The sequence below is a fragment of the Vigna unguiculata genome, chromosome 2 (genome assembly GCF_004118075.2).
Source record: "Vigna unguiculata cultivar IT97K-499-35 chromosome 2, ASM411807v1, whole genome shotgun sequence".
In the NCBI taxonomy this organism is placed as follows: Eukaryota; Viridiplantae; Streptophyta; class Magnoliopsida; order Fabales; family Fabaceae; genus Vigna; species Vigna unguiculata.
Window position 1 is genome coordinate 26,833,739 of NC_040280.1, and position 26,389 is coordinate 26,860,127.

General features: G+C 31.9%; 2 protein-coding genes and 1 non-coding gene across 5 annotated transcripts; 1 reads left to right on the forward strand and 2 right to left on the reverse strand.

Annotated features, from left to right (window-relative positions):
* Positions 1-694: 694 nt before the first annotated feature.
* LOC114166238 (ubiquitin domain-containing protein DSK2b-like) lies at positions 695-7,709 on the reverse strand. 3 transcript variants are annotated; one of them, XM_028050964.1, is made up of 10 exons: positions 7,691-7,709; positions 7,104-7,347; positions 5,735-6,460; positions 5,365-5,579; positions 5,186-5,296; positions 4,673-4,731; positions 2,335-2,363; positions 1,857-1,946; positions 1,594-1,745; positions 695-1,039 (listed from the first exon to the last, which is right to left on the reverse strand). In XM_028050964.1, the coding sequence occupies exons 2-9, from the start codon at positions 7,339-7,341 to the stop codon at positions 1,597-1,599; spliced, it is 1,617 nt and encodes a 538-aa protein (XP_027906765.1). In that variant the 5' UTR covers positions 7,342-7,347; positions 7,691-7,709; the 3' UTR covers positions 695-1,039; positions 1,594-1,596. The 3 variants fall into 3 exon arrangements, with proteins under 3 accessions (XP_027906765.1, XP_027906748.1, XP_027906756.1); XM_028050947.1 differs by lacking the exon at positions 7,691-7,709 and adding an exon at positions 7,437-7,681; XM_028050955.1 differs by lacking the exons at positions 695-1,039; positions 7,691-7,709 and adding an exon at positions 1,162-1,429 and having other exon boundaries at positions 7,104-7,560.
* A 2,874-nt stretch (positions 7,710-10,583) lies between these two features.
* On the forward strand, positions 10,584-18,225 carry LOC114170901. The gene is made up of 14 exons (XM_028056316.1): positions 10,584-10,782; positions 10,886-10,976; positions 11,259-11,369; positions 12,804-12,901; positions 12,995-13,087; positions 13,239-13,375; positions 13,591-13,663; positions 13,750-13,795; positions 13,902-14,011; positions 14,264-14,371; positions 14,457-14,516; positions 15,056-15,117; positions 15,778-16,096; positions 16,907-18,225. The coding sequence occupies exons 1-14, from the start codon at positions 10,708-10,710 to the stop codon at positions 17,720-17,722; spliced, it is 2,199 nt and encodes a 732-aa protein (XP_027912117.1). The 5' UTR covers positions 10,584-10,707; the 3' UTR covers positions 17,723-18,225.
* A 5,703-nt stretch (positions 18,226-23,928) lies between these two features.
* TRNAR-UCU lies at positions 23,929-24,000 on the reverse strand. The gene has a single exon. It is a non-coding gene; the product is annotated as a tRNA-Arg (tRNA).
* Between the last annotated feature and the right edge of the window lie 2,389 nt (positions 24,001-26,389).

Genomic DNA, 26,389 nt, shown 5'->3' on the forward strand with positions numbered 1-26,389 from the left:
GTTAATTTAAGATTCTTACTAAAATCTTCCATTTAAAGTGTTGTAAAGTTTTTTAAACAACAATAATTAAATTAGTAGACAAGAATACCATTCAAATAATTTTTTCTTTATTGTAATTCTTCTTGCATATAAAATAGCTAATGAAGAAAATAAGTAACAGGAACCAAAAATAATCTTTTAATAAAATTCAAAATTTTCCAGAAAGAAAAAATAATAGTCGACCCATCATTTTAAATATAATTATTGTTGCTTTACATTTGGATCAAAGAATCCTGTCAATTTAAGAAATTGAAATAGCCTGCCATAAAATTCTTAACAAGTATCAACATTTTTTAACTATAAAGATTTTCCTCGAATCAACCTACAGGTCCTATTGAGCCAGTGACTTAAAACTAAGGTTGAACAAATCTGAAGAGCATTTTAAAATTCACCAGTGATTGCGCAGTAATTACAACTATAAATAATAAAACTCCAAAGAACATATTATAAAGCTTTCTTTTCATTCTAGAAAACCAAGGCATATTACAGTAGCTCATAAAAATTGTACTTCTAAAATTTTCAAAATGTTATGGTTGTTTATGTAGAAACTATATGATGAAATTATATTTTGAAATAAAGATTGATCTCTAAGAACTCTTTTGCCACTTTGTCATTAATATCGTTGTGGGATTTACAGCAGGATTAACAACTAAAATAACAAACAGAAGTTCATAATTATATATGTAAATTTCATGTTCCAACGTAAATCCCTTCATTGGAGAATACCTATGAACCCAACCCTTGCTTGCAAACAGGCAAGTTAGAATTACATGTATATGGTACAAAATGCCTTGTACTTTCTTGTAGCCGAAGGTATAATTAATAATTGGACATTGTAATATTGGATTTAATACTAAATTCTGGATATCATGTAAACGAAAAAAATCAACAGATTTGTTTAAACACAATTCCATGACGAAAATCGAAGCTAAATGGATAAATATCTCACACCAGATTCTAGCGTTTGAGATTTAATTGCTAGTCCTGTGTCCCTTACCACCTGCCAAATCAGTAGCTATAAGTTATTAAAGTGTGAGAGAAAAAACTACACTAACATTGTAAAATAATTTTATACTATCACTCAAAAGCATAAATCACCATATATATCAACATTAACAGAAATTGCCTTCAAAGTCACACCAATGATGATTTATGATTTAATGATAACGTAAAAATTGTATTACATAGTCAACCTTAAACTGTTCCAGATAGTATAACCAAAAGAATATTAATACAATACATCAACAGTTTTGAAATAAATTCAGTTGAAAATATTTAAGCAATGCTGCCAAGTGTCTGACACTTGTTTTGATATATGTACATAAGAAAATAACTGCCATTAGAACTTGAAAGGAGGGAATTGATGATCAGAGTTGGTCGAACGAATAACCTACATCACCATGTCAGTTCGGAGTTCAGACCATTTTAATTTGGATATATTTCTGATTTTACTTAAATACCAAACAAGACGCTCTAAACAACAGAATTCGAAGGGACCAAACTCAGTAGTACACACATAAGAACCTCCATGAAAGGAAAATCAACCACCATTACCTGCTACTGTCCAGAGTTCCCCAAAAGCCGCTCAACTGCTGCATGAACGTTCCCTGATGTGGCAATAAGAGCCCTTATGTTCTCTTGTGTATCAAAGAATCCCATCTCTTGAAGCTGAGAAAGTTGGGTGGCATACAATTGCTCTGGTGGCTCTGGTTAACAAAAAAGTCACACAAGTTAGGGAGAACGTATAGAAACCATTTGGGCAGAAAGACAACAACAATGTCAAAATCTATTCAGAAAATTACGAAACTATGCCTAACCATTTGATCTGTTAGGAACAGCAAGGCTACCAGCTCCAAGTCCACCGAACATGCTCGATAACATCTCCAGTCCCATGTTGTTCAACGGTGCTACCATTAAAACAATTCAATAGCAATTACTTAAAATAAACAATTAATTTATGCATGCAATCAAATGGCAATTGCATCATCCAGCAGCCACCTTAGAACCTAAAAGCTCCCCCTTCGCTACTCTATAGATGCATGGGGCCCTTAAAGAGTTCGCAAAGAATAAGTACAAAGGGAACACCTGATGACATATTCCACATTCCACCGATTCAAAAAATTATAATCCAAACTAAATCAAGTACTAGCAGGTCGCATATGATCTTAATGATAGCCGAGCGATTTGAATTTCCAATGCAAAACCACAGCCACAACAAATTCCAAAAACCTACTACCAGAGCATAGTTTCTAGAACTAAACAGAAACAAAGAAAAAACAGAGTTCTCTTGCATACCAGTGCCTCCTCCTGTTTGACCTGGTTCCCTGCAAACGCATCCAGTTTAGAAGATTAGGCTAGCAACAACCATGAAATAATAAAGTAAATAAAATTCAAGCCATAACTACTTATTTTGCCTCCAAGAAAACTTTCCTTTCAAGGGCATTGTGCACACTAAGAGAAAGTTTAAGTTGAAGGAAGGCTCTCCACAACTCAAATCACCAACCTCAGCAATGATTTTTTTCATGGGGATTCAAATTATATTTGGCACCCTGGACTCAAACCCAAGTCATGCAATTGTTATGAACAAAAGGTCAACCATGTAGGCTTAAACCCCAACTGGCTGTGTTGAATGCAGGTTTTGTTAGATACTTGTAGCATGAAAATGAATGAGTGTTTAGAAAGAGAAATTGCGTCTATTAATGGAAATTAAGCAAATGGTTTGGAGAAGTTAATTGAATAAATGATTAGCTTAAGTTAGAGAGAAGATGATTCATTCCATTTTGCTATGAGAACTGAGCATTTAGCTCTGTTGTAAGACAGGGAAAACTTTTCATGACGGGGAACTACTTGAAAGGAGGATTCTCTCCTTAGATCCTTCATAATGCAATGAACGTTATCAAAGCCCTACAGGGCACTTGCTATGGTACAGAAAGTTTAGAGTAGGAGAAGGTTGTCCCATTCTCAGGAGCGTTTTGATAGAAATCTCAATCTTATATTTCAAGTGTAGGATCAGAGAATAACAACTAGAAAAAGTAAAAACAAACACATTAAAATTTTCCTCTTTAAAAGATTGCAGTTAGACAAATGCTAGCATGGGAGACAAACAAAAGTTTCAAACCATGAGAAAGACATTTCATCCATGGAACATTAATTTTAATATAAGTGGGTGAGATTTTTTTTTTTCTTATTCTTTTCAAATGTGTCCCTCGTTATTCCCTTCCTCTCTCAGGGTCAAACTGCACAACACAATGGTGGGATGGAAGCTTCCACATGCCTCCAACTACAACACTAAAGCCACAATCACCCTCATTTACAATCTTTCTTGTCTCTGGCGTACACAAATATTCCAAAACTCCTCTATTTGTTTTAATGTCTCAAAACCCAAATCTGTGTGCCAGATTCTAGAGGGAATGAACGCATCACGCTTACAGAAATTGACAAATTATTTTAACACGCCTACAAATCAGTATTCATATCCAGCCTTCTAGTTTGAACGTGTGCAACAATGGAAAGAACAAAAGTAGTGGTGATGCCGTGAAAAAAAGCAAGGAAAATCTGGTAGCAGAGTTCGCCTGACCACTACAACAGTGGTTCTGCGCTGTGGTATTCTACCCTTCCTCTTCCTCTATCTTTCTCCCTCAACCATCTTCTCTCACCATTGTCTCAAACTCCTAAATCATTAACTGAGACAACCTCTCAAAGCTTCTCCGACATTCCACATTTGTTGTTGATGAAGGAGGAAATGGTACCATCAGATGGGGCTCAAAGAGGGAGGTGACATCACAGGATTTGGGCATGTGGGGAAACAGGAGGAGCCGAGGGACAAATTGGGAAAGTGAACCAAAAAACAAACAAATAGTATATCTACTGGACTACAACTGTTTCCCATGGTGGATACATCTCTGTTTTCCTACCCTAGGCATCTTGTTACTGGACAGGAATCCAAAAACCTGGTATTTGAAGCATAGTTTCTGCCAATAATAATCAGCAAAAGTAAAAAAGCAACAACAATGACTACATATCCAAAATGATAAGACAATTATGCGAACAGCATCTGCCAATAATGATCATCAAAAATATAAAAAAAAAAGGTAACAACGAGAAAATGATAGGACAGTCTATGAGAAGTATGGCAGTTATGTGTGTTTAGTAATTCATAGGGCAGTTATGTGTGTTTAGTAATTCATAGGGCAGTTTTGTTGTTTTAGAAACCCTTCTACAGTCATGCATGTCTCTCTCATACGCATATGATGTGTGTCAGGTACATTGTATTTTGAGAGTACTTGAAGGAGCAAGACTCTCTTCTAAGGCTAGGCCTGTGTATTGTGTACTAAAAGAGGTTACTGTGAGAAACTCTTTCCTTTTATTCTTTTGCTGTCTTTTTTCTGGTTAAATTCACAAAATATATAAATAACATTACTAGAATTGTGTGTAATTCTCAAGTCAGATTCTGTTGAGGAGGCCTAAGCTAAGTTGCAACAGGTGTACTAGGGATAAATAATACTTCACCAAGCTAAAGGATTGAAGCATTGGCACATTATAGTACAAATCCAGTTACCAATACTAAAAGGATTCAGAGTAAAAAACAGAAGGTATTTAAAAATAGAAATACAATGATTGCTTCTTTTCTTACTGTGTTGATTGTTGCTGACCAATCTGAGACAGAAGAGCTTGCTGGAAAGACAAGAGTTGCTGCCATTGCAAATAGGAGCACGTCATTGTGAGAAAATTACTTAAAATAAGTATCAATTATATCGGCAAATATAATAATAAAACCTCTTTTTCATATTAAAACACGTTTTATGTGACATAATTTTTCAATGCAAAATATATACACACACACACACACTTAATCGTGGATGTAAAACTCAATTTTTTCCTCAAATCCTTAGCTAGGAGGCCATTATGCAACTCTCAGTCAAGTTAGATCATATGCTCGTTATTAGAAATTTCCACAGACGAGACAAAAACAAAATAGCTGTAGAAAACAATCATAATTACCATTCTACATGCAGTGTATATAAGCATGGCTAAAAGTTCTAAAATTTAAACACATAAAGCACACAAAGACATGTATACAACTGTACAATTGAGAATATTGAATCAATAAAAATTTATTAACAGACTCAATTTTGAATCTGTCTACCTGCAGTGTCTCGGGTGAGGAAAACAGTCGTAAAAACTCTGGGTTTTGCATAACCTCCCTTAGAGAATTTATATCAGGCATGCCACGCTGCTCAGAATTGACCCCAAGAATCTAAGAGTAAAAAATGTCAGAAATAAGTTCAAAACAGGAGCTCATTGGAACAGGCAACAAATAATTACCTGATTCATAGTCTGTGGATTGGAAAGGATACTTTGCATCATTTGTGAAATAGCTGGATTTTGCATTAACTGGGTCAACATAGCAGCATCCGGCATTCCACCCATCATGCCTTCAAGATCAGGCAGTCCAAGCCCTCCTAAGCCAGTGGGTGGCTGCTGTCGAGCATCCCCACCAGCAGTAGTTGACCTTCTGGTGTTATTTTGGCCACCTCCAGCTGCAAATATTACATCAAACAGACCAGAAAAATTCACAATCCAGTGAACAACATAGCTACCAGCTAGAAAATAGACCATAATATCAGAAGTAAAAATAATTTAAAAGAGGCATTCAGTCACTATCTGAGGAGAAAATTGTGGTAAGAACACTTACTTCCAGGAGCTGACCATGGATTAGGAAGTGGGTTCGTATTGGGTACAGGGGAAGTTGCTTCAGAATTAGCAGTTGAGGGATTAGTTGCTTGGTTCCTAGCCGCTGCACCATCATTTCCGGCATTACCAGCCATTGTGGTGGCATTTAAAAATGGTTCTTGAACATTTTCATACATGCGTCTCAGCATGTTAAATCCCTCAGGAGAAGATTCGATGTTGCTCATTGCTCTGTCTGTATTCCTCATCATTTCGCGCATGATCTCAGGGTTCCTTGTAGCTTCAAGTGTCTGACGAAGAGTGCTGGGATCATTAAGTATGTGCGCCAGCTCAGGGTTTCTATCCATTAACTCTTGCATCTGAGGATTATTCATTATAAGATTCCGCACTATCTCCGGATTATTTATTAAATTCTGCATAGCAGGTGTGTTCATTATATCTCTCACTAAATTGGGGTTTGACAAAAACGGTTGCTGCATTTGTTCAAGGTCTGGAAAGCCCGCTCCAAATAAGCCATTGAGGCCACTGCCTCCCATCGCATTGTTACCACCAAGTCCAGGAAAGAGTGAAGCCCCAAATCCTGGCCCTCCTAAACCCCCACCCTCATTAGCACCAGCACCTCTCGTGGTATTTGCTGTTGTGGTATTGGCACCGCCACTATTAGTCCCACCAGTGTTGTTGTTAGGAGCAAAGCCACGAACCAAATGTACAGTGTGATCAGCCTCCAAACCTATAAATAGATATGGAAAGTGAGTCACATTCAATCAATAAAAAGAACTACTCTCCAAAATATCAGTGTCTTCAACTAAAGAAATTTTGACTGCATTAAAAATTATTTTCCATTCCCAACTACATGTAATATTCTCACTGGAGGATTTTCATTCCCAACTACATGTAATATTCTCACCCGAGGAAATCATGCCATATAGCATATAAAATTCATATAACGCCTTTCACAAGCACCATTTTCATTCCCAACTACATGTCATATTGAGGAAATCATGCCATATAGCATTAAAAATTCATGTAACGCCTTTCACAAGCACCAGCCGAACCTGTACACAACTCGACAAATTTCTCAACAAATTAACCCCACATTACGACTAACATTAAGCCACAGAAAAAAAGAGTTTCCCGTCCATTACTATATCAACAATATCTGCGAGCAAAATACACAAACTACAAACCACAATATCCTTAATATATTTGAGTACATGAAATCAATAAAATCATAGATCAGCATACCAATATAGAAACACATAATACATATATTTAACAGCAAGAAAATCAGGATCCACAATTTGCCGAAAAAAAAAAAAGTCAATACCAAAGAAAAACACACGTATAGTAACAAGATCAAACAAACAAGATACCGTAGCTTTGGAGGGTTTGATCATCCTTGAGGATCCGACCCTTGTAAATCAGCCGTTGTTGATCGGCGGGGATGTCACAGCTGCCAGCCACAACGTCCTTGAAAGATCTGACCACGGAATCCAGACTAATCTGAACAGAAAACTTTGAGCCATTGGAGCAACGAATGTTGATGTTGACCTCGGCGGCGTTCGACTCCGATGTGGCACTCTCAGCTGTTGTTGCTGCGTCACCTCCCATGGTGTCCTGCGTCCAAAGCACGACGGGAGGGAATCAGAGGTGCCGCAATCCTTGATAAAAATTAAATCAGAGGGAGAAAGTATCGAAACCCTAACCCTAGAACGATTGAAGCGAACTCCAAATTAGGGAGAAGAAATAGGAAGATGAGGATTGGAGAGATAACAGGAGAAATCGTGGAGAAAAAAATAATTAGCAAAAAAGATTGAAAATAGGAGAGTGTTGTTGGGCTATGAAAACGGAAAATTAAAATTAAAATTAAATCAAAATCAAATTTAAAAAATAAATAAATAAAAAAAGTAAACAAATAGAAAGGAGAGAGAAGCGAGAGACCCCACACTTCTTAACCCACCTAAGCCGGGAAAGAATTGATGTTCTTCTTTTTTGGAAACTTGAATCCACTGCTCTGCCTGCGCGTGACTAAAGATGGCAACCGCCTCTATTCAGTGTTATCCTTTCCCAGCTCTGGAAAAGTCTATTTAAACAAACACTCTCCTTAACAAGCGCGTGAAAAGATTTTTAAATAAGGACTAATAGCCAGGTCATCAATTTTTTTCCAAAATTTTAATGAAATTTGTAAATTACGCTAAAAGAATACCACACTGTCCTTAATTAATTCGAGGTATACTTCTTGATATAGTTTTAATCCATTTCTATTAATATTAGTAAACTAAATTTTAATCATGCCAGAAGAATATCTCATTCCATTGTCCTCATGTTCTTGCAAAGAAGTGCTTCTCATTTTGGAAGATCCTCATGCTAATTTAAGTCTTTTATATTAAGGAATGAGTAATAGACATAGTTTAATTTGTGTGTGGTTTTGTTTTTCTTTCTTTGTTTTGTCTCTTTTGCTTTTGCATCCTTTCTCTACCAAAGTATATTTAGAACTAGTTTTAATTGTACCATTTAATATCATTGATACATTACTTATAAAATATAATAAATACGATTAAGTATATTTCATAATGTATTTTGAATTTTTCATATAAGTTAAGTCAAAGTATAATATATAATTTAAGTGATTCTCATCTTCAAATTATAGCTATGTTTATAACATGGGATTCATCCACATTGTCATTGAAAACCAAACTATTACACTCTTTCTACATATAAGTAAGAATGATGTTGAATTAATCAAATTTATCCACGATTTATTTAATTTAAATAATGTCTTGTATATAAAGAAACTTTGTTTATCATCAACCAGATAATTTGTTATAATCGAATTTGCATATCAATTTACTGAGAGAATTTTTGTTTTGCAACTTAACAAAAATCATTAAGTTTGAATTTAGAAATGCAGTTATACTAACTTTTAGGAACAGTGAATGTGTTGAATGGTAGTCGAGTGTATCACTTTCTATCATAATTATTAAAAAAATTATATAGAAAATATATAATTTTTATTTGAAACAAAACATTAGGTGCAAACAAAACATGAGAATGTAATTTATTTGTAGTGACCAATAAAAGAAGACAATTCTTTTATAAATGTAGATTAATTTATTTTTGACATTCTAGATTTAGAATCTATTTAAAAATAATTATGGACAGACCGAAAGATAAAACTTTGTTTTATAAAAATTGTGAAACAAAGTCATCTAAAGGTTTGATGATGTTTATTAAAAGATTTATTTCATTGAAGTAGTTTTACTAAAAAAACTATTTTTTTACGGATAAAATCTATATGTAATGCTTAAAACTGGTATGTAATCGAATATTATATACGGATTAGATATTATGAAAAACAATTTGTACGTAAAAATAGATGTCAAAATCAAAAACTTTACGTACGAAAAAAAATTGTATGTAATTTTACATACAAAATTTTTCGTAAATAATAAAATTTATACAAAACTTACATAGGAATGATTTCATATGTAATTATGAATGATTTACATACGGAATAATCTATATATAATTTATATACAAAATAATTTATATGTAATTTACATAATACGTAATAATCCATAGATAATGTGAATAAATTACATACCGATTATTATATATATATATATATAATATAATATAATATAATATAATATAATATGTATTTTTCAAAATAAAAAGTATAAAATTTATTTTCAATTTTCTTGTACATTTCCAATCAATTGTAATAAAATTTAAATTAAACAAAATAAATTTTACCAACACATCATTCACAATAAAAATTATGAATAACATAAAATCGAAAACCAAGATAATATTATTTTAAATCCAAACTACAAACAAAATAAGTTCCAACAATTTGATCCAATTGAAATCTAATAAAACATAATCTAAAAGTGATGACGTATGTAAAATTTTAAATGCTTAATATTTAGAGTTGCCCGTCAACTCTCATTGCTCCATACCTTCTAACAATACAAAATCATACACATGAATAAAAACAGTATTGAAAAGGATAATTAAACCATTTTCTCTCATCACTCCTTAAAACAACATAAAAAATCACATATTAGTTCCTTTTTCATAGAACCCCAAAAGGGCGTGCATGTGTGCTTGTTATAAAATAAACCCAAAAAGAGATCCACCAGCACAAACAAAATTATAAAAATATAATCCTATGCAGCATATAGAAGTGAACTGAACTAGTATATAAAAGAGAACTATTAATATACTAAAATCGATTGCAATGAAACAGTGGCTACAACTACAATTAAACCTTGCTTCTAATTATTCATAATTTAAACTTATCAATTCGCACAACATCATTAACAAATATTAATGAGAAATTGACACTCACACTTATATGCAAACACTTAAGATGAATTTTACAGGGTTAACTAATCGAGAGTTTTAATCAATATCATTAATCTTTTTTCAGATATATATTAAATTGAAACAAATAGATATATGTAAGAACTAAATTGGAATAAAGACAATGACACTTGGAAAGTACCTTGTCACGTAATGTCACATGTCACAAGCTGTCAACGGCATTAATCATTCTTTTTATTCTGTAAAAGACTTAACTAAAACACTTTCTAAAAATTAAGATGAAATTGAAATTTTTTAAAAAATGGATATCAAACTGAAATTTCGGAATGAAAACAAGCATTATTCGACTAATTAAACCTTTTATTTTTAAATTACGTGATATGTAGTTATTTTTAAGAGAAGATGATATGATTATCTATTTTATTACCTAATAAAATTATTTTAATTTAATAGAAAATATAAAATTATATAATGCTATAGATGCATTGTAGCGATATTAAATAAAGTGATACAAAGGCACTGTTGAAAAATGTAGTAAGGTATAAAAAGGCGGGCGGCGATCCTCGGAAGAAACTTAAAGATCTTTTGGCGCTTGAAATGAAGTAAGACGAGATTCAGTGAGCGGTGAAGTGGTTGATTCATGCTCTAATGGCGGTTCCTTTCAGAATGAACCATAACAAACATGGCATGCTTGCTCGTTTGAAGACTCTCGTCAACTCTCAGGTGCACAAACACCACACCACTCTTTTACTTTGGTTGAGACATTTTCTCAAACACATTGCGATACGTGACATCTCTCTAATTTTTGTTGGATTCTTTGGTTTAGAACTTTCACTCACCTGCTCCCAAACCGGGCAAACAATCAAAGCAAGACAGACCGTCTCCAAAACAAGACTTGGACTACTCTATTTGCCGAGGTAAAATTACTTAATTGTTTTTTACTTTTCAGCTTAGCACGGTTATTCGAAAATTTGTGACCTACTGCTGCTGTCGCTTTCATGTTATCTGAATTTATTTTTCTAATCGAGTCACTATGATACTATCAAACAGAATGCACATAAAACCATAGCTAAGTCTCTGATACTGAGTGCAAGTGGTTACCTAAAGTCAGTTTCAGACCTTGTATACGTAGAAACCCATGTTAAGCCATTGATTGTATGCATTTTGAGACATAGTTACAATTTGAAGTTATTATTCAGATCGCATAGGCATATCAGAATCGAAGACTTTGGATGCAGAGGAGCTTGGTGTAACTAGTTCTATGATTTCACACTCATCTATGTTTGTCCTGAAACTTCTTCGGAGCAAAGGTGAGAATATCCCTATACATCGACTGTTGTGTGCCACGTAAAAGGCTGGTAAAATTTTGGTATTGACAAATAATGATAAAAAATTAGTATTGCCTTCCTTTCCAGTTTATTTTTTGTATCTTGATTTTGAAAGTCTGGTCTTAGTATTTAGTTATTGAGTATCCTTTCTGGTTAATCCTAATAATGTAGACACCTCAAAGGATAATTTACAGGGGAGCATTCTTGCAGCTTTGAGCTGGTGGAATTGCTAGTCAACAAGGTTAAAGTATAATTCTATTGAATTACAGTGCATTGGTAAGGACTAGAAAGAAAGAATAATTACTATGAGAAGTATATATTGATGTGTTATGTAAAATGATACATAATACTGACATAGTGGTTCCATTTATGCTAGTAATTAGGTACTATAGTTGTCCTACCAGTATAACCACAAGCCATCAGTACAACAAGAAGACTAACCGTATTTATGCAAAGGTATGGAGGAGGTTCATTTATGTAGTCTCGCCCTTGCAATGCAAAGAAGTATTCAGATGTGAATCCATGACCCACAAGTTACCAAGGCACAACTTTACCGTTGTGCCATTGTAGCAACCTTTGCACATGCAAGAGGCTGTTTTGGATTCAAACTCATGATCAACGGACCATCATGACACAACTGTATCAGCGCTATGACTCGCTCTCGAAAAAGAGAACAAAGCATAAAATAATAAATAGGAAGCTAATAAAGACATTATGAGATATTAAGAATATAACGTTGCGAAGATGTGCTAATTCATTTTAAAACACTCTCAAGACAATTTGAGATATACTCCGTGGTTTATGTGATCTTTCCGCCTTTTTTTGAAAAGGATGCTCAGTTGTATGACACCTTGTTTGTTAGCGTAGGAATGAAGTGGAAAGAAATAGGACAGAAATACTAAATTTCTATTGTTTACCAGAAAACATTCCCCTCCCCTGAGTAAAATTGGCGTAGAATGGGAGGGAAGCGATCTCTCCCTTGTTCATTTTTTTTTTAATATCTTAAAAATTAAACATTTTTTTATAACACTATTTTAAATAATAGATAAGATTATGTTAAGAAAAAATTATGGTGAAAAAATATTTTTTAATTAGTGTGAGGATATTTTTCATACAATTTGTTTGTTTCTTTGAATTCTATTTTTCACTCATCCAAACAAAAACAGAGAAATTGTTGTACTTTTTTCTTTCTTATTTCTATCCATGCAAGCAACACATATTTTCCACTCTATTTCTATCATTCCTAATTCTTTCCTTTATATTTCATTCATAATCCAAATAAAATGTTTAGGCATTTGTACTATACCTGTTTATATATTGGTACAAAATTTCATTTACCTTGAACTTTTTTGTATTTCGTTATACCCACATTTTCTTTTATAATGACTACGTTCTTTCACCTTTTATGAATTGCAGGATTTGAGTCCTACTTAGTAGGTGGGTGCGTGAGAGATCTAATACTCAATAGAACTCCAAAAGATTTTGATGTTATCACCACAGCAAAGCTTATGCAGGTTTTATGACAATGGCTCAATTTGTGAACTATATTGGAAGCATATGATACTATCACTTTTAATACACTTTTTTTCTTCAACGAAATCTAACAGGTGAGAAATCATTTTCGTCATTCAGTTCATGCTGAAATTGTTGGCCGTCGTTTTCCAATATGCTTGGTTCATATTAAAGGTTCTGTAGTTGAGGTTTGTCCATTAAGTAGTTATACAAGATTACCTTTGCTTTTATTTTTATCTACAAACTACATGTATTATTAGTCTGCACTCATTTGCAGGTTCTGCTTTCAATAATGTAATGTCAAAATATTGATCAACCTATACATTTATATTGTATCAGGTAACTAGTTTTGAGACAGTGGCACGAACTTCCAATGTGAAGGAACAATTTTTGTACTCTCAGTTGCCCAAATGCAGTAATAAAAAAGACCTATTTCGCTGCAAAAACTCCTTGCGTAGAGACTTCACAATTAATAGGTATCAATGGAGTTTATTTTTTTCCTTTAAATTTTCTATAGCTTGTATGCAATCTATTTGTTTTTGTGCATAGTTTCTGTTTTTAGTTGCTCTTTAAAACGGATTTTTGGATTATATGTTGCAATGTAGGAAGTTGAAGTAACAGTATCTGTTTTAATATTGAATATATAATTTTTATTTCTGTATTATTAATCCGTTTCTGATTGTGGTATCAGTTTATTTTATGACCCCTTTGCCAATAAAATCTACGATTATACCAATGGAATGGCAGATTTGAGGACTTTAAAGGTAACTCTCTATTCAATGTGTTAATGCATTTTTACAACCCCAAGTATGAGTGCAACTTGTAATTATGATTGGTGATGTGGATTCAGCTAGAAACTGTTATCCCTGCTCAGCTGTCCTTCAAAGAGGATCCAGGTAGGTAGCATCATACTCTCATCAGCATCTTTAAATAACGCATTCTTAATCACATTGATTTGCATGTACTATGAAAATGAAGTCACACGTAAGAATTTGTCTGTAGGAAGAATTTTGCGTGGCTTCAGACTTGCAGCTCGGCTAGGTTTATCATTATCAAGGGACATTGAGGCTGCATTCTGGGCGTATTCTTCACTAGTTATGAACTTGGACAAGGTACATCAATTGAAATTTTATGATGGTGGTGTGCTGCCCTGATTTTGGCATAAATGATAATTCTGCTCGTGATATCTGTTGTCCATGGGTTGTATAGAAATGCTCATTTTTTGTTGCACTTTATTATTGACATCTGTAAAAAGTAAATTGGTTCATTGCACTGAATACTGATAAGGTTTTATTTTTGGATATCAAATTAATTACAGTTGAAGTCTCACTACTCATCTTGCTTTTTCTATATATATATTTCAGAATAAAATTATGATTGAATTGAACTATATGCTGTCTTATGGAGCTGCTGAACCATCTCTGCGTCTACTTTGGAAATTCAAATTGCTTAAATTTTTACTTCCTTTACATGTAAGTGAATTCAAGTTACCGATTTTAGTCTTTTAATAATATGCCTGTCAACCAAATACAGTGTTTACAAATTGATTGGTTACAGGGAGCATATCTAGATGAAAAGGCTATTGAAGAAGATGATCAAGCTTCCAATATGTTGTTAGTAAGTTAGCTTTGCAAATAATTGGTTACAGGCAGCATCTTTCTTATGATATTATTTTGCTTTAATGAATGCAAATGCTAAAGTCATTACAAGCTGAAGGGATTTATTTCAATAAGTTTTAGTTCACTGTTAACTGGATCATTATTTGAATGCTTTGATGTGTATAGTCAAATATTGCTTGCTATTAATATAAGATTTGTTGTCACTCAAAATTGATCAACGAACTTGATTGAGTAATCCTAAATTATTTGCACACTTATCTAACTGAAATTCCATGTAGAACCATGAATCCTAAGGACAGAAGAATATTATTACCACTCTTCTGATGATAAGATTTTTATTTTTGTAAGGTCACAATTATGTCTATAAAAAAGGTCAAGGTATGAGGTCTTAGCGTCCAAATACTGATTACCTTTTGCCTTCTCATCTCCACCTACTTGAACGAGTGTGGCCTTATAGTCGGAATCACACTCATAAAAGTATACATTTGTTATACAATTTGCATGCTTTCACTTATGGTTCTGATTTTACTTTTGCAGAAGTTATTCTTTCATCTGGATAAGTCGCTTGCTTGCGATCGACCTTGTGATTGTACTCTGTGGTGAGTGATTGTAAGTTTCGTTTATCACAATAGTCCCCTCTCCAATAAAGAAAAAAAATGTTATTAACCTGAAGAATTTAGGCTTAGTTTGTCTATCAACCAGGTTTTGGGAACAATTTTAGGGTTTAGGTTTGAATGCGAACAAATATCCCATTGAACATTTACGCGTGTATAAAAAAGTAGAGCTATCTTCTGAAACCTTACTCCCAGATTGAAGGAGTTGAAAAATTATTATTGAATCTAAGTTTCAAATATTAGATGCTCGTAACTTAGTTTTGAGTGTTTAAGACCCATATATTGTAGACAATTTTACCTTCTTAAAACTATTTGTGTTACAGAAATCATGCCATTTTTAGTCAACTATTTAGCCGAGCTGACCTGGTTCCTGATATGGCAAATCAACATCCATATCAATAATTACTTTTATAGTAAAGCTATCTACTTTGACAAATAAAAACCAGCATAATGGTGGACTTAATTTTCAAGGTTTTACGGACGGAAGTGGAGAGGGAGAAGAACTGGTTTATAAAGGAACCTTATTTTCTACTGTAGCTGGAGTTTACTTGGCTAAGGCTTGGATGGATGTTGTTTGTGAATTTGTTTCTGTCTAAGTGATGGGTGTTTGTGTTTGACACCATTGTATATTTGTATATGTTACAGGATTGGATTGCTTGCATTTCACCTGGCATTAGTAAATGATCCTCAAGATCCCCTAGTGGTGTGGGCTTTTGCATCTGTTCTATATCATGGAGAGTGGAAAAAAGGTGTTAAATTTGCTAAAGAACAGGCCGGAATGAGTGTTAATTTTGTACCTGAAATAAGAAAGTGTAATATATACAAATCAGATGAAGAAATTGCAATGGCAGTTACTAAATTGGCATCTTTGGTGATGCGCTCGACACATGCATTGGTTGAAAAAACTAGTCTTCATCACTTCATGTGCATGCCTAGATACTCATCTTCTCCACAATCTGACATGGTAAGTAAATCTATATCATGAAGTTGCAATGGGATCAGATTCTATTCTAATTGGTTAGGCTATTCAAACATGCACTAGTTAGGGCTTATGGTACTTCCTTGTTTCCTACATAGACCTTGTCAACTATTATAAACATTTTTGGCTCTCAAATTGAAGTATCTCTGCTGTCTTGTAAAGAAATTGTTTCTAATTAGGTTTTTAGAATTTGGACTTGAAGCCTAATAAAATCCCACAAAACTCTAATAAAATCCCACAAAACTGATCATGAAGTTATTGGCCTGGAGCGTGGCAAATAGGAGGCTCAGTAATGGATTTAGGATTGACTCTAATACCATTTTAAAATTTGCGTTTAACTGCCAAAAGTAGCTTAAAAGGTGAGTGTTACCCCACTTATTTTGACTTTATTACTAATCATTGTTCTAACATCCCATTTCTGCAAATGTCCACATATTTTGACAGTATTATACATGCATACGTGCACTTTTAATCATTCAACCAGTTATCCATTGCCCGGGACTCCTTCTAAGATGAACACCAATCCGAATTTTAAATCATTGATCAATAGACTTAACGTAGCTTACTGGAAATTGGTACATGTCAGTAGATCATTTTGTATTTTTTACTGGGATATTTATCCTTTCTGCCCTTGTGCCAAACTGGTAGTATAGTTCTTGATTACAAAGTTATCCCACAGAGTCAAGCTATCTTTTACCCCTTGTAATTTGTAAATGGATCATTGTGTCCATTTGAAGATCTTATTGTGTGTTAATTCATAAGGCTCCGATCCAACTGAATCATTGTGGATTTCAGGTATTTGTATCCAGGAAAGCAGGGCAGCGTGCTCAGACAATTTTCAAAAGGCTGGCCAATGATGGTAAATTTTACACGAGTGGAAGAAGAAAAAATTTGAAGATAAATTATGACATGCTTGGGAAGGGTGAACTTTCAGAGACTGGATTTGTTTTGGGCAAAATTGTACTTGAAACTATGAGTAGTGGAATTGTTGGGGATGGGGAGGATTCTGAAGCTGGACAATGTCACCTAAAGACTAAGGGCACTGAAGAAATTGGTCTATCGCCACATCCAGATCTGGTAAACCATCAAGTGGCGTCAATGGATGGTGAAGGACAACTTTTATCAATACCAAATTCAGAATGCGGGCAAGGAAAAAACAAGAAACGGAAACTGGTTAAGGATAGTTGTATTGCAAGGAAGAAAATGGGCTCGGGGAACCATAAATTGTCTGTGGAATATGAATGCAAGGAAAATAAAAAAGAGCAGCAGAAGGTAGTTAAGTTAAGCCAGAAGGCTGATCCATCCTTGACGAAGGACTCCACAGAAAACAATATTTATCTCAGAAAACAGCTGACAAATAATAGGAAGAAAATAACCAGTGCCAATACATTTCTAGACCAAGCTATGCAAATGAAGACGGATGAATACAGCACATGTACGGCGTCACAATCTGCAGAATCTGATAATCATCAGGTGATAGCTCACAACTTGGACATGGATGCAAAAACAACAGATAACAACCTGGACGTGGATGCAAAAACACCAAATGAGTCGGACTTGAAGAAGAAAATAATGAGATTATCAATGATTGAACTCTTTAAAGTGAAGTAACACTGAAACAGCACTCTACACAAGCTAACAAGCGATGAATGAAAATTTTTGGTGGCAGTAGATGTTTGATTTCCTCCTGCCTGACCAGCATAGTTGAGAGGCAAAAAACGAAGCAGATAATTCTAGCTATGCTTTTTGCCATAAAGAGTTTAGCTTCCTACTTCCCTTTCCCCTCAAAGCTTGGTGATTTAAAACTGCGTCCAGTTCCTCTATTTTGTTCTTATGCTTATATTTTTAAGGCTATCCTGGGTCTGTACCATTGAGAGATATCTCTTTCCTCCACTTTTTAATGTGGCAAAGAACTGAGGGAAGCTTGGTCTGTTAGGTATCTGTATGAGATACAAAGCCCTAGGATGAGAGTTTAACAAAACAAAACTGTATGGTTGATCATATGATTCATTAGTAACTTAACAGGATATTAACCTAAGCAAATCAAACTGGCGTACTAATCTATCATCACTCGAGCAAGGACGAATACTAGCACTTACAATTAGGTATCAGCTATTTAATTATTTTAGGATCAAAACTTCGTGCCCAAGCAAATATTATTCAAGTAAAATTCCCTAAAGTTTTGTAACACAACGAGCTTGAGTTCTTGTTGAGCTTAATAATTAACTTGATATGAAGTATTTATAATATGTGTGTGGTATAATATATGTATGTGTGTTGTAATTTTTCTTAATGAATTTGTAGTACCTAAAATCGAATAAGAAACATTTTATGGAAAATATAATATATTACGAATTCAGCTCTAATTTATACGTGTAATATATCGATTTAAAATGAAGCAATTAATAGTTTTATTTAACTAGGTTGGTTTTGAAAGAATTACAATTTGCTTACTAAATACTTCATTTCAATTTTAAGCTTTTTAGTATCCTTACTTATTTCAGTAGTAGAAAACAACCCCTGCATATGCCCTAAACCATAATAGGAATAGAATTAAAAATAATGCAAAAAGTTTCAAACGTGCAGTTTAATTCAAATGAAATGAAAAAACACAATGTGCTGTGGTCAAACTACATGTTCTATAGCTACTACAAAAAAATCAGATTGTTTTTTCTACATGCCATATCCTGGGAATTTGGTCTTGGTACCCCATGTTTCCTTCCTGCACCCCCATAATGAAAAGCTAAAATTTTCCCTCATCTTCTCTCCAATTCCCCGTCCCACTTCCATACTTTCCTCTACATTAAGTAAATGATATGGATGTGAAATTTCTCATGGTCACAATTTTTATGCAGTGATTGTGTTGTTTGAATAGAAATGTTTAAGTTTGAGACAAAATAGTTTGATTTAAATGAATGAATCCAAAAGGTGAGGTTTGTTGTATGGTGAGTAATGAAAAATTATGATTAAGTCAAATTGTTTAGAACAAAACAAAACATGTTATGTTAGACATGAAAAATGAAGAAAATATCAATTTGAACTAATTGGATCCTTGTCATATGTGTAAGTTTTCTTAATCATGCAAAGTCGCTGTGTGAGAAAAATTGAAATTTAATTAATTAGAAATCTAAAATCTTTAATAGTTGGACAAGCTGTTTGAATACAAACTCAAAAGTTTGGTCATCGGACAAATCAATTATTGTTGGATAAAATTCAATTAATTGAAAATATCAAAGTTTTGGTAGTTGGGTGAGCAAAATTTTCACTAGGCAATTAAAATTCACTACGTGTGCTAGCACCTTTGACCAGACAATTTGCAACATTTACTTAATTCATTAAGTAAATCAAGTGTTGGCTGAAGGAAAATTATTTTCAAAAAAAAAAATGTTAAATGTTTCAAAATGCTAAAATTTGTTTATTATTCACCATATGATATTTGATTAATATTTTGTATTTGAATATTATTTTATTATTTTTGTGTAAAGAAAAATTAATTATAATTTATTAGTAATTAAGTTGTGGCTTGTTTAGATGAGTTATAATGTATGCCAATATTTAGTGAGATCAATGAAATTTGTATAAATTTGGAATCATACATCTAGTCTTGTTGTTTCAGAAAGTGGATTTGATTGAATTTAAGAGAAAATAGGGGTGAAAGTTGAGTTTTTTGAATTAGGAAAAAAATGATAAGATTAGAAGAGAAATGAAAGAAAGATGATGAGAATTACCAAACGATGTTATTAATATGATAAGTAAAAAATAAAAATTTAATTGATAAGAATATAAAGTTACTAGTTTACCTTTGTATATAAAAGTAATTTAAATTAAATTGCAAATAGTGTAAATTATATTACAATAAAATGTAAGTTAATATTTAAACTGGCAAAAAAATATTTTGTGATTTTTAGAAATTAAAATGGAATCATTTAAAAAAATTTAAATAATAATTTAAAATTATAAAATTATTTTAAATTGACATGTGCTAGTTTAAAAATAATATAAATTTACTTCTACCATAATTATCTAATAGAATTTCTAAATTACAAATTTATAATATATTAACAAAAAGTGTTTAATTCTATTCATTTATAATTAATATTATTTTTTTGTATCCAATCAAAAATTTAATCTAAATAAGATATTAATTAATTTAATCTAAACATAAATATAATTTTTAACTAATTAAAATTGACTAATCTACAACACTTCAAAATAAAGCTCTAATTAATTACGTTTTAAATAATTGGACATTTCTATGATAAATATCATTTTTCTGTAATGGCCTAAAAAATTAAAAATTACAATTTAATTAATTACAATCTTTTATAGTGAATACTATTTAAGCTAACGACGTAAAAAAATTGAAACTTTTCTTAAATTGGACTTAACAAAAGAATTAAATTAAACTTTTTACTCTAGTTACATAAAAAAATTTAAAAATATTATTTTACCATAAAAGATACATTTGTAAATTTTTTTACCATAAAAAACACCATAATATTTATTAAATAAAAACATATTAACAAAAACACAATTTTCTACTTAAAAAATAATAATATATTATACAATGAAAAGTCATAATAGAAGTATGAAGATGGAATAATAATTGTATAAGAAGTTTACCTAATTTTTTACTCAAATCTTTCATCACTCTCTTTTCACTCCTTCAAATACGTCAATCATCACAAAAGTCACTTACAAATTCATTCTCTATTACAATAAATAAGTACAAACAAATACAGACTTAAGATGATATGTAAACAATTATTTTTTAGTTGTGTATTAATTAAGTATCGACACTTATATGTAACAAATATATTTTTTCTTCACCAATAATTTCAATCACATTAATAAAGAGAAAATGTCTAAGTGATGAAAAGTTGAAAATATGGGTATTTGTTTTTCGAAGAGTCTATGTTTTTAGAAGATGGTACAATAAATTGAGTATTTGTTTTATAATAGAAAATTCGATTTTATGTTTTTAGGGTGTTAATGAGTACTGGTTTCATATGGAAATAATAAAATGTAATATTAAAATTCATTAATAATAAATTTAACTTAATGCTTTAGTAATATATTTTTTGAAAGATTCAACTGAATTTGTATGTGAATAATTATGTTAGAAATGTTATATATATATATATATATATATATATATATATATATATATATATATATATATATATATATATCATTTCGCGCTTTATTGGTAGTCCACTTTGATTCTCTATTTATCAAAAATTTTGGACTATTATCATGGTTAAAAAGAGTTTGAAGTCTATACGCAGTGTAGTACTCTTTCTACCGCTATATTAATACAGAAAGGAAACGGTTTCAAAAAAATTATTCGATGGATGACCTATGTATAAATTCAAAAGAAGTCTTTGGATTTGAATAAAAAAACAACTTTGTTGACATATATTTATTTGGTCAAAAGAGTTCTCCGAATATTCTAGTCTTATATTGGTAATTGTTTTCACTTTGAATAGAGAAGAGAGGATAGGCTCATTACATAAAAAATTGGTAAATTTCCGATAAGTAATTGAGTGTGAGAGCCAAATGAATCGAAAGATTCATGTTTGGTTCGGGAAGAGATCATAGACATTTTGAAATGGATGGAAAGAGAGTCTACTTTCATTACGTGATTTATTAGATAATCGAAAACAGAAAATCTGGAGAACTATTCGAAACTCAGAAGAATTACAGGAAAACGCCATTGAACAGCTCGAAAAAGCCCAGGCCCGCTTAAGGAAAGTTGAAACAGAAGCAGATCTGTTTCGGGTGAATGGCTATTCTGAGATCAAACGAGAAAAATTGAATTTAATTAATTCAATTTATACGACTTTGGAACAATTAGAAAATTACAAAAACGAAGCTATTGATTTTGAACAACAAAGAGTTATTAATCAAGTTCGACAGCGGGTTTTACAACAAGCCTTACAGGGAGCTTTAGGAACTCTAAATAGTTGCTCGAACAACGAGTTACATTTACATACTGTTAGTGCTAATATTGGCATGTTTGGGATGATGAAATAAAAAAACAACTGATTAGGCTTTCTATTATAAAATAGAGTATAGGCATCATTTTTTTCTTATAAAAAATAAATTTAAGATATTTTCATGGTAACCATTCGTGCAGATGAAATTAGTAAAATTATCCGTGAACGCATTGAGCAATATAATACAGAAGTAAAAATTGTAAATACTAGTATCGTACTTCAAGTAGGCGATGGTATTGCTCGTATTTATGGTCTTGATGAAGTAATGGCGGGTGAATTGGTGGAATTTGAAGAAGGTACTATAGGCATTGCTTTGAATTTGGAATCAAAAAATGTTGGTGTTGTATTAATGGGTGATGGTTTGCTAATACAAGAGGGAAGTTCAGTAAAAGCAACAGGAAGAATTGCTCAGATACCTGTAAGTGAAGCTTATTTGAGTCGTGTTATAAATGCCCTGGCTAAACCAATTGACGGTCGAGGAGAAATTTCAGCTTCGGAATCTCGATTAATAGAATCTCCCGCTCCCGGTATTATTTCAAGACGTTCGGTATATGAGCCTCTCCAAACAGGACTTATTGCTATTGATTCGATGATCCCCATAGGACGGGGCCAGCGAGAATTAATTATTAGAGATAGACAAACAGGTAAAACAGCAGTAGCCACAGATACAATTCTCAATCAACAGGGACAAAATGTAATATGTGTTTATGTAGCTGTTGGTCAAAAAGCATCTTTTGTGGCTCAAGTGGTGACTACCTTACAAGAAAGAGGAGCAATGGAATACACTATTGTAGTAGCTGAAACAGCGGATTCTCCAGCTACATTACAATACCTCGCGCCTTATACAGGAGCAGCTCTGGCTGAATATTTTATGTACCGTGAACGTCACACTTTAATCATTTATGACGATTTCTCCAAACAAGCACAGGCTTATCGGCAAATGTCTCTTCTATTACGAAGACCACCAGGTCGCGAAGCTTATCCAGGGGATGTTTTTTATTTACATTCGCGTCTTTTGGAAAGAGCCGCTAAATTAAGTTCTCAGTTAGGCGAAGGAAGTATGACTGCTTTACCAATAGTTGAAACTCAATCGGGAGATGTTTCAGCTTATATTCCTACGAATGTAATTTCCATTACAGATGGCCAAATATTCTTATCGGTCGATCTATTCAATGCTGGAATAAGACCCGCTATTAATGTTGGTATTTCAGTTTCCAGAGTTGGATCGGCGGCTCAAATCAAAGCCATGAAACAAGTAGCTGGTAAATTAAAATTGGAATTAGCACAATTCGTAGAATTAGAAGCTTTTGCACAATTCGCTTCTGATCTAGATAAAGCTACTCAAAATCAATTAGCAAGAGGTCAACGATTGCGCGAGTTGCTTAAACAATCCCAATCAACTCCTCTTACTGTGGAAGAACAGATAGTAACTATTTATACCGGAACGAATGGTTATCTTGATTCATTAGAAATTGGACAGGTAAGGAAATTTCTTGTTGAGTTACGTGCTTACTTAAAGACCAATAAACCTCAATTCAAAGAAATCATATCTTCTACCAAGACATTCACTGGGGAAGCAGAAGCCCTTTTAAAGGACGCTATTAAAGAACAGATGGAACTCTTTTTATTCCAGGAACAAGTAGAAAAAAATTGATGAATCATTAAATAATTTTGTAATTCAATTTTCCAATTTTTATAATTAGTATCTTTTAATATGTTTTTATTTCATTTGAATATTATATATAATGAATTCGAATCAAAATGTAATAAATCAAAAAAAATAGAAGGACAAGGTTGAAATTAGATATGCAAACAACTTGCGTCCAATAGGATTTGAACCTATACCTAAGGTTTAGAAGACCTTTGTCCTATCCATTAGACAATGGACGCTTCTATTTTATATTTGATTCTTTAACCTTTTTAACTAAACCTTATTAAAAAGATTAAAGAATCAAACAAATATAAAGAATTCTAGAAATTATAAAAATAAAATAAATAAAATATTTAGAATAAAAGAAAAAAAAATAAAAAAGAAAAATCAATTGAATATAATTGAATATATATAACTAAAACTAAATTAAGAAATGAAAATGAAGAATTGACAAATTCTTTAAGAATTCTAGATTCATTCTCGAAGAAAAAAGATAGATTTAAATAGAATAAAATAGAAGCGGGTAGCGGGAATCGAACCCGCATCGTTAGCTTGGAAGGCTAAGGGTTATAGTCGACGTTGATTCATCATTTTGATTTAACGTCTCTAATTCAAAACTGAACGTGAAACTTTTGTTTCATTCGACTCCTTTACGGAATGAAGAGATGGACAATAAAAAAAATTGACCCATAACATCTATGTCAGCCTTTTTGTATTAATAGGTTTCAAATATCTTGCTTTTTAGATGATCCCTCTAGAAGAGCAATATTCTAACAATCTATGTTTTTTTTCTAGTTACTTCGTTCTCTATTTCTATTTCAGAAAATCTTTAGGAAAAGAAGAAAAGTTCCGTCGAGCTAAAAAAATGTCGATGTCTCTAGTAAACTAAAAGAATCGTTTAATAGCTATTTTGCTTCAATTTTTACTATGCAAAAAAATGGAAGATTTAGTTACGATTAGAAAGAAACTTTGTATATTTCTCTCCATAGATCCTTTAGTAATACTCAAAAAATTTGGATTATAGATCCAATTCCAAAAACTTATGTTTCATAATTTTAAAACTCAATTTGTCAAATTCGATTTGATTCTTCTTGTATACAAATTACAATACTGTATATTATATCGCAAATAATTCATCGAGGGGTATAAAGGAGTCCCTTTAAGTAAAAAATAAAGTTTTTGATCGGCATATGAATCAAATGGGGGATCCCTTAACTTTTGGGGGGTCCTTGAAACGAATCGCACTTTTACCACTAAACTATACCCGCTACAATATCATTATTGTATCTTTTGTTGAACAAAGCAATCAGACAAAATAAAGAAATGGGGGGCATAATATTCTAATAAGTCGAGTATTGACAAGTTTCATTAGAGAATCTTCTAATGAAATTTGAAAAACGGGATAATTTTCATTTTTTTATTTTGCTGAAGGTTATATATATACAATTTACGTTACCAGAAAAAAAAAAGAAAGGGAGTAAGAAAAGAGAACATTTTTATATTATCTTATTTTGGTTTTATCTCATAGGAATCTATCTGTATCTCTTATTTTTTTTTAATTACAAATATTTTTTTTTCGAATAAAATATATTCAAATAAAGAATTTTTCTTCAATATTCATGGGAATAAAAGAAAAAGAGCCCGACTAGGTACTAGCCGGGCTCATTGGCTGTATAAAAAGAAAAAAAGAAAACTAAAATATATAGAATAATAAAAAAAAGATAGATAAGATAAAAAAGAATAAAAAAAAAGCAAGTCTCTTTTTTTTTTAAGCTCCCTTTTTGTTCTTCTTGTTTATGTGATATAACATAAACAAAGTAATTCTTTTTTTTTTCAATTGGGGAGAGATGGCTGAGTGGACTATAGCGTCGGATTGCTAATCCGTTGTACAAATTCTTGTACCGAGGGTTCAAATCCCTCTCTTTCCGTTGATAATTTGGTATTTTTTTTTGAACTTGTTTTCTTTTATTTACTAGTTAAAGATGTTAAAATAGAGAAAATCCTAAAAATATTTCAAAATTCCGCACAAGCAAGAAAATACAGAATCCACTTTTTTCTTATTCTATTCTTCACGTGTATATATATATATATATATATATATATATATATATATATATATATATATATATATATATATAACTCATATATATATATATAATATATTTGAATAAAATTAATTAAATACTATCTTAATATTAGCATCATGACCACTCACTTTAAAATCTGAGTTTACAAAATTAATTTTAATTTTTTCACAATTGAAATATACAAACGTTCATTTTTACCTAAATTTAATTCAGTCAATTAAGAATAATGAAATAAATTATTATGTATCATGCTAATACAAATTTCATATATTCTACTTTAAATATATTTGATAAATTAAACTTCAATAAATAGTAAGACAAATATTTAATGTGTATACATAAGTATGCATTAAATTTGTTGTAATTATTTTAATTTAAAAATAATAATAATAATGATATTTTACTTTAAATTAAAAACATATATTTAATACACATCCATTATCATTACATTTAAATTTAATAAATATATCATATTTAGTAATAAATAATATTATATAAGAAAAATTTTATACCAATATTCAATAAATACAATTTATTAAAA

Bases quoted from the DNA above. Each gene is read 5' to 3' on its own strand.
- LOC114166238 (XM_028050964.1), bottom strand. From the start codon at position 7,341: ATGGGAGGTGACGCAGCAACAACAGCTGAGAGTGCCACATCGGAGTCG. The intron at 4,732-5,185 runs GTAGACAGATTC...TTGCAATGGCAG, and splicing joins CCTCACCCGAGACACTGCAG to CAACTCTTGTCTTTCCAGCA. The intron at 2,364-4,672 runs GTAAGAAAAGAA...ATGCGTTTGCAG, and splicing joins GGTCAGCAACAATCAACACA to GGAACCAGGTCAAACAGGAG.
- LOC114170901 (XM_028056316.1), top strand. From the start codon at position 10,708: ATGGCGGTTCCTTTCAGAATGAACCATAACAAACATGGCATGCTTGCT. The intron at 10,977-11,258 runs GTAAAATTACTT...GTTATTATTCAG, and splicing joins GGACTACTCTATTTGCCGAG to ATCGCATAGGCATATCAGAA. The intron at 13,088-13,238 runs GTTTGTCCATTA...ATATTGTATCAG, and splicing joins TTAAAGGTTCTGTAGTTGAG to GTAACTAGTTTTGAGACAGT.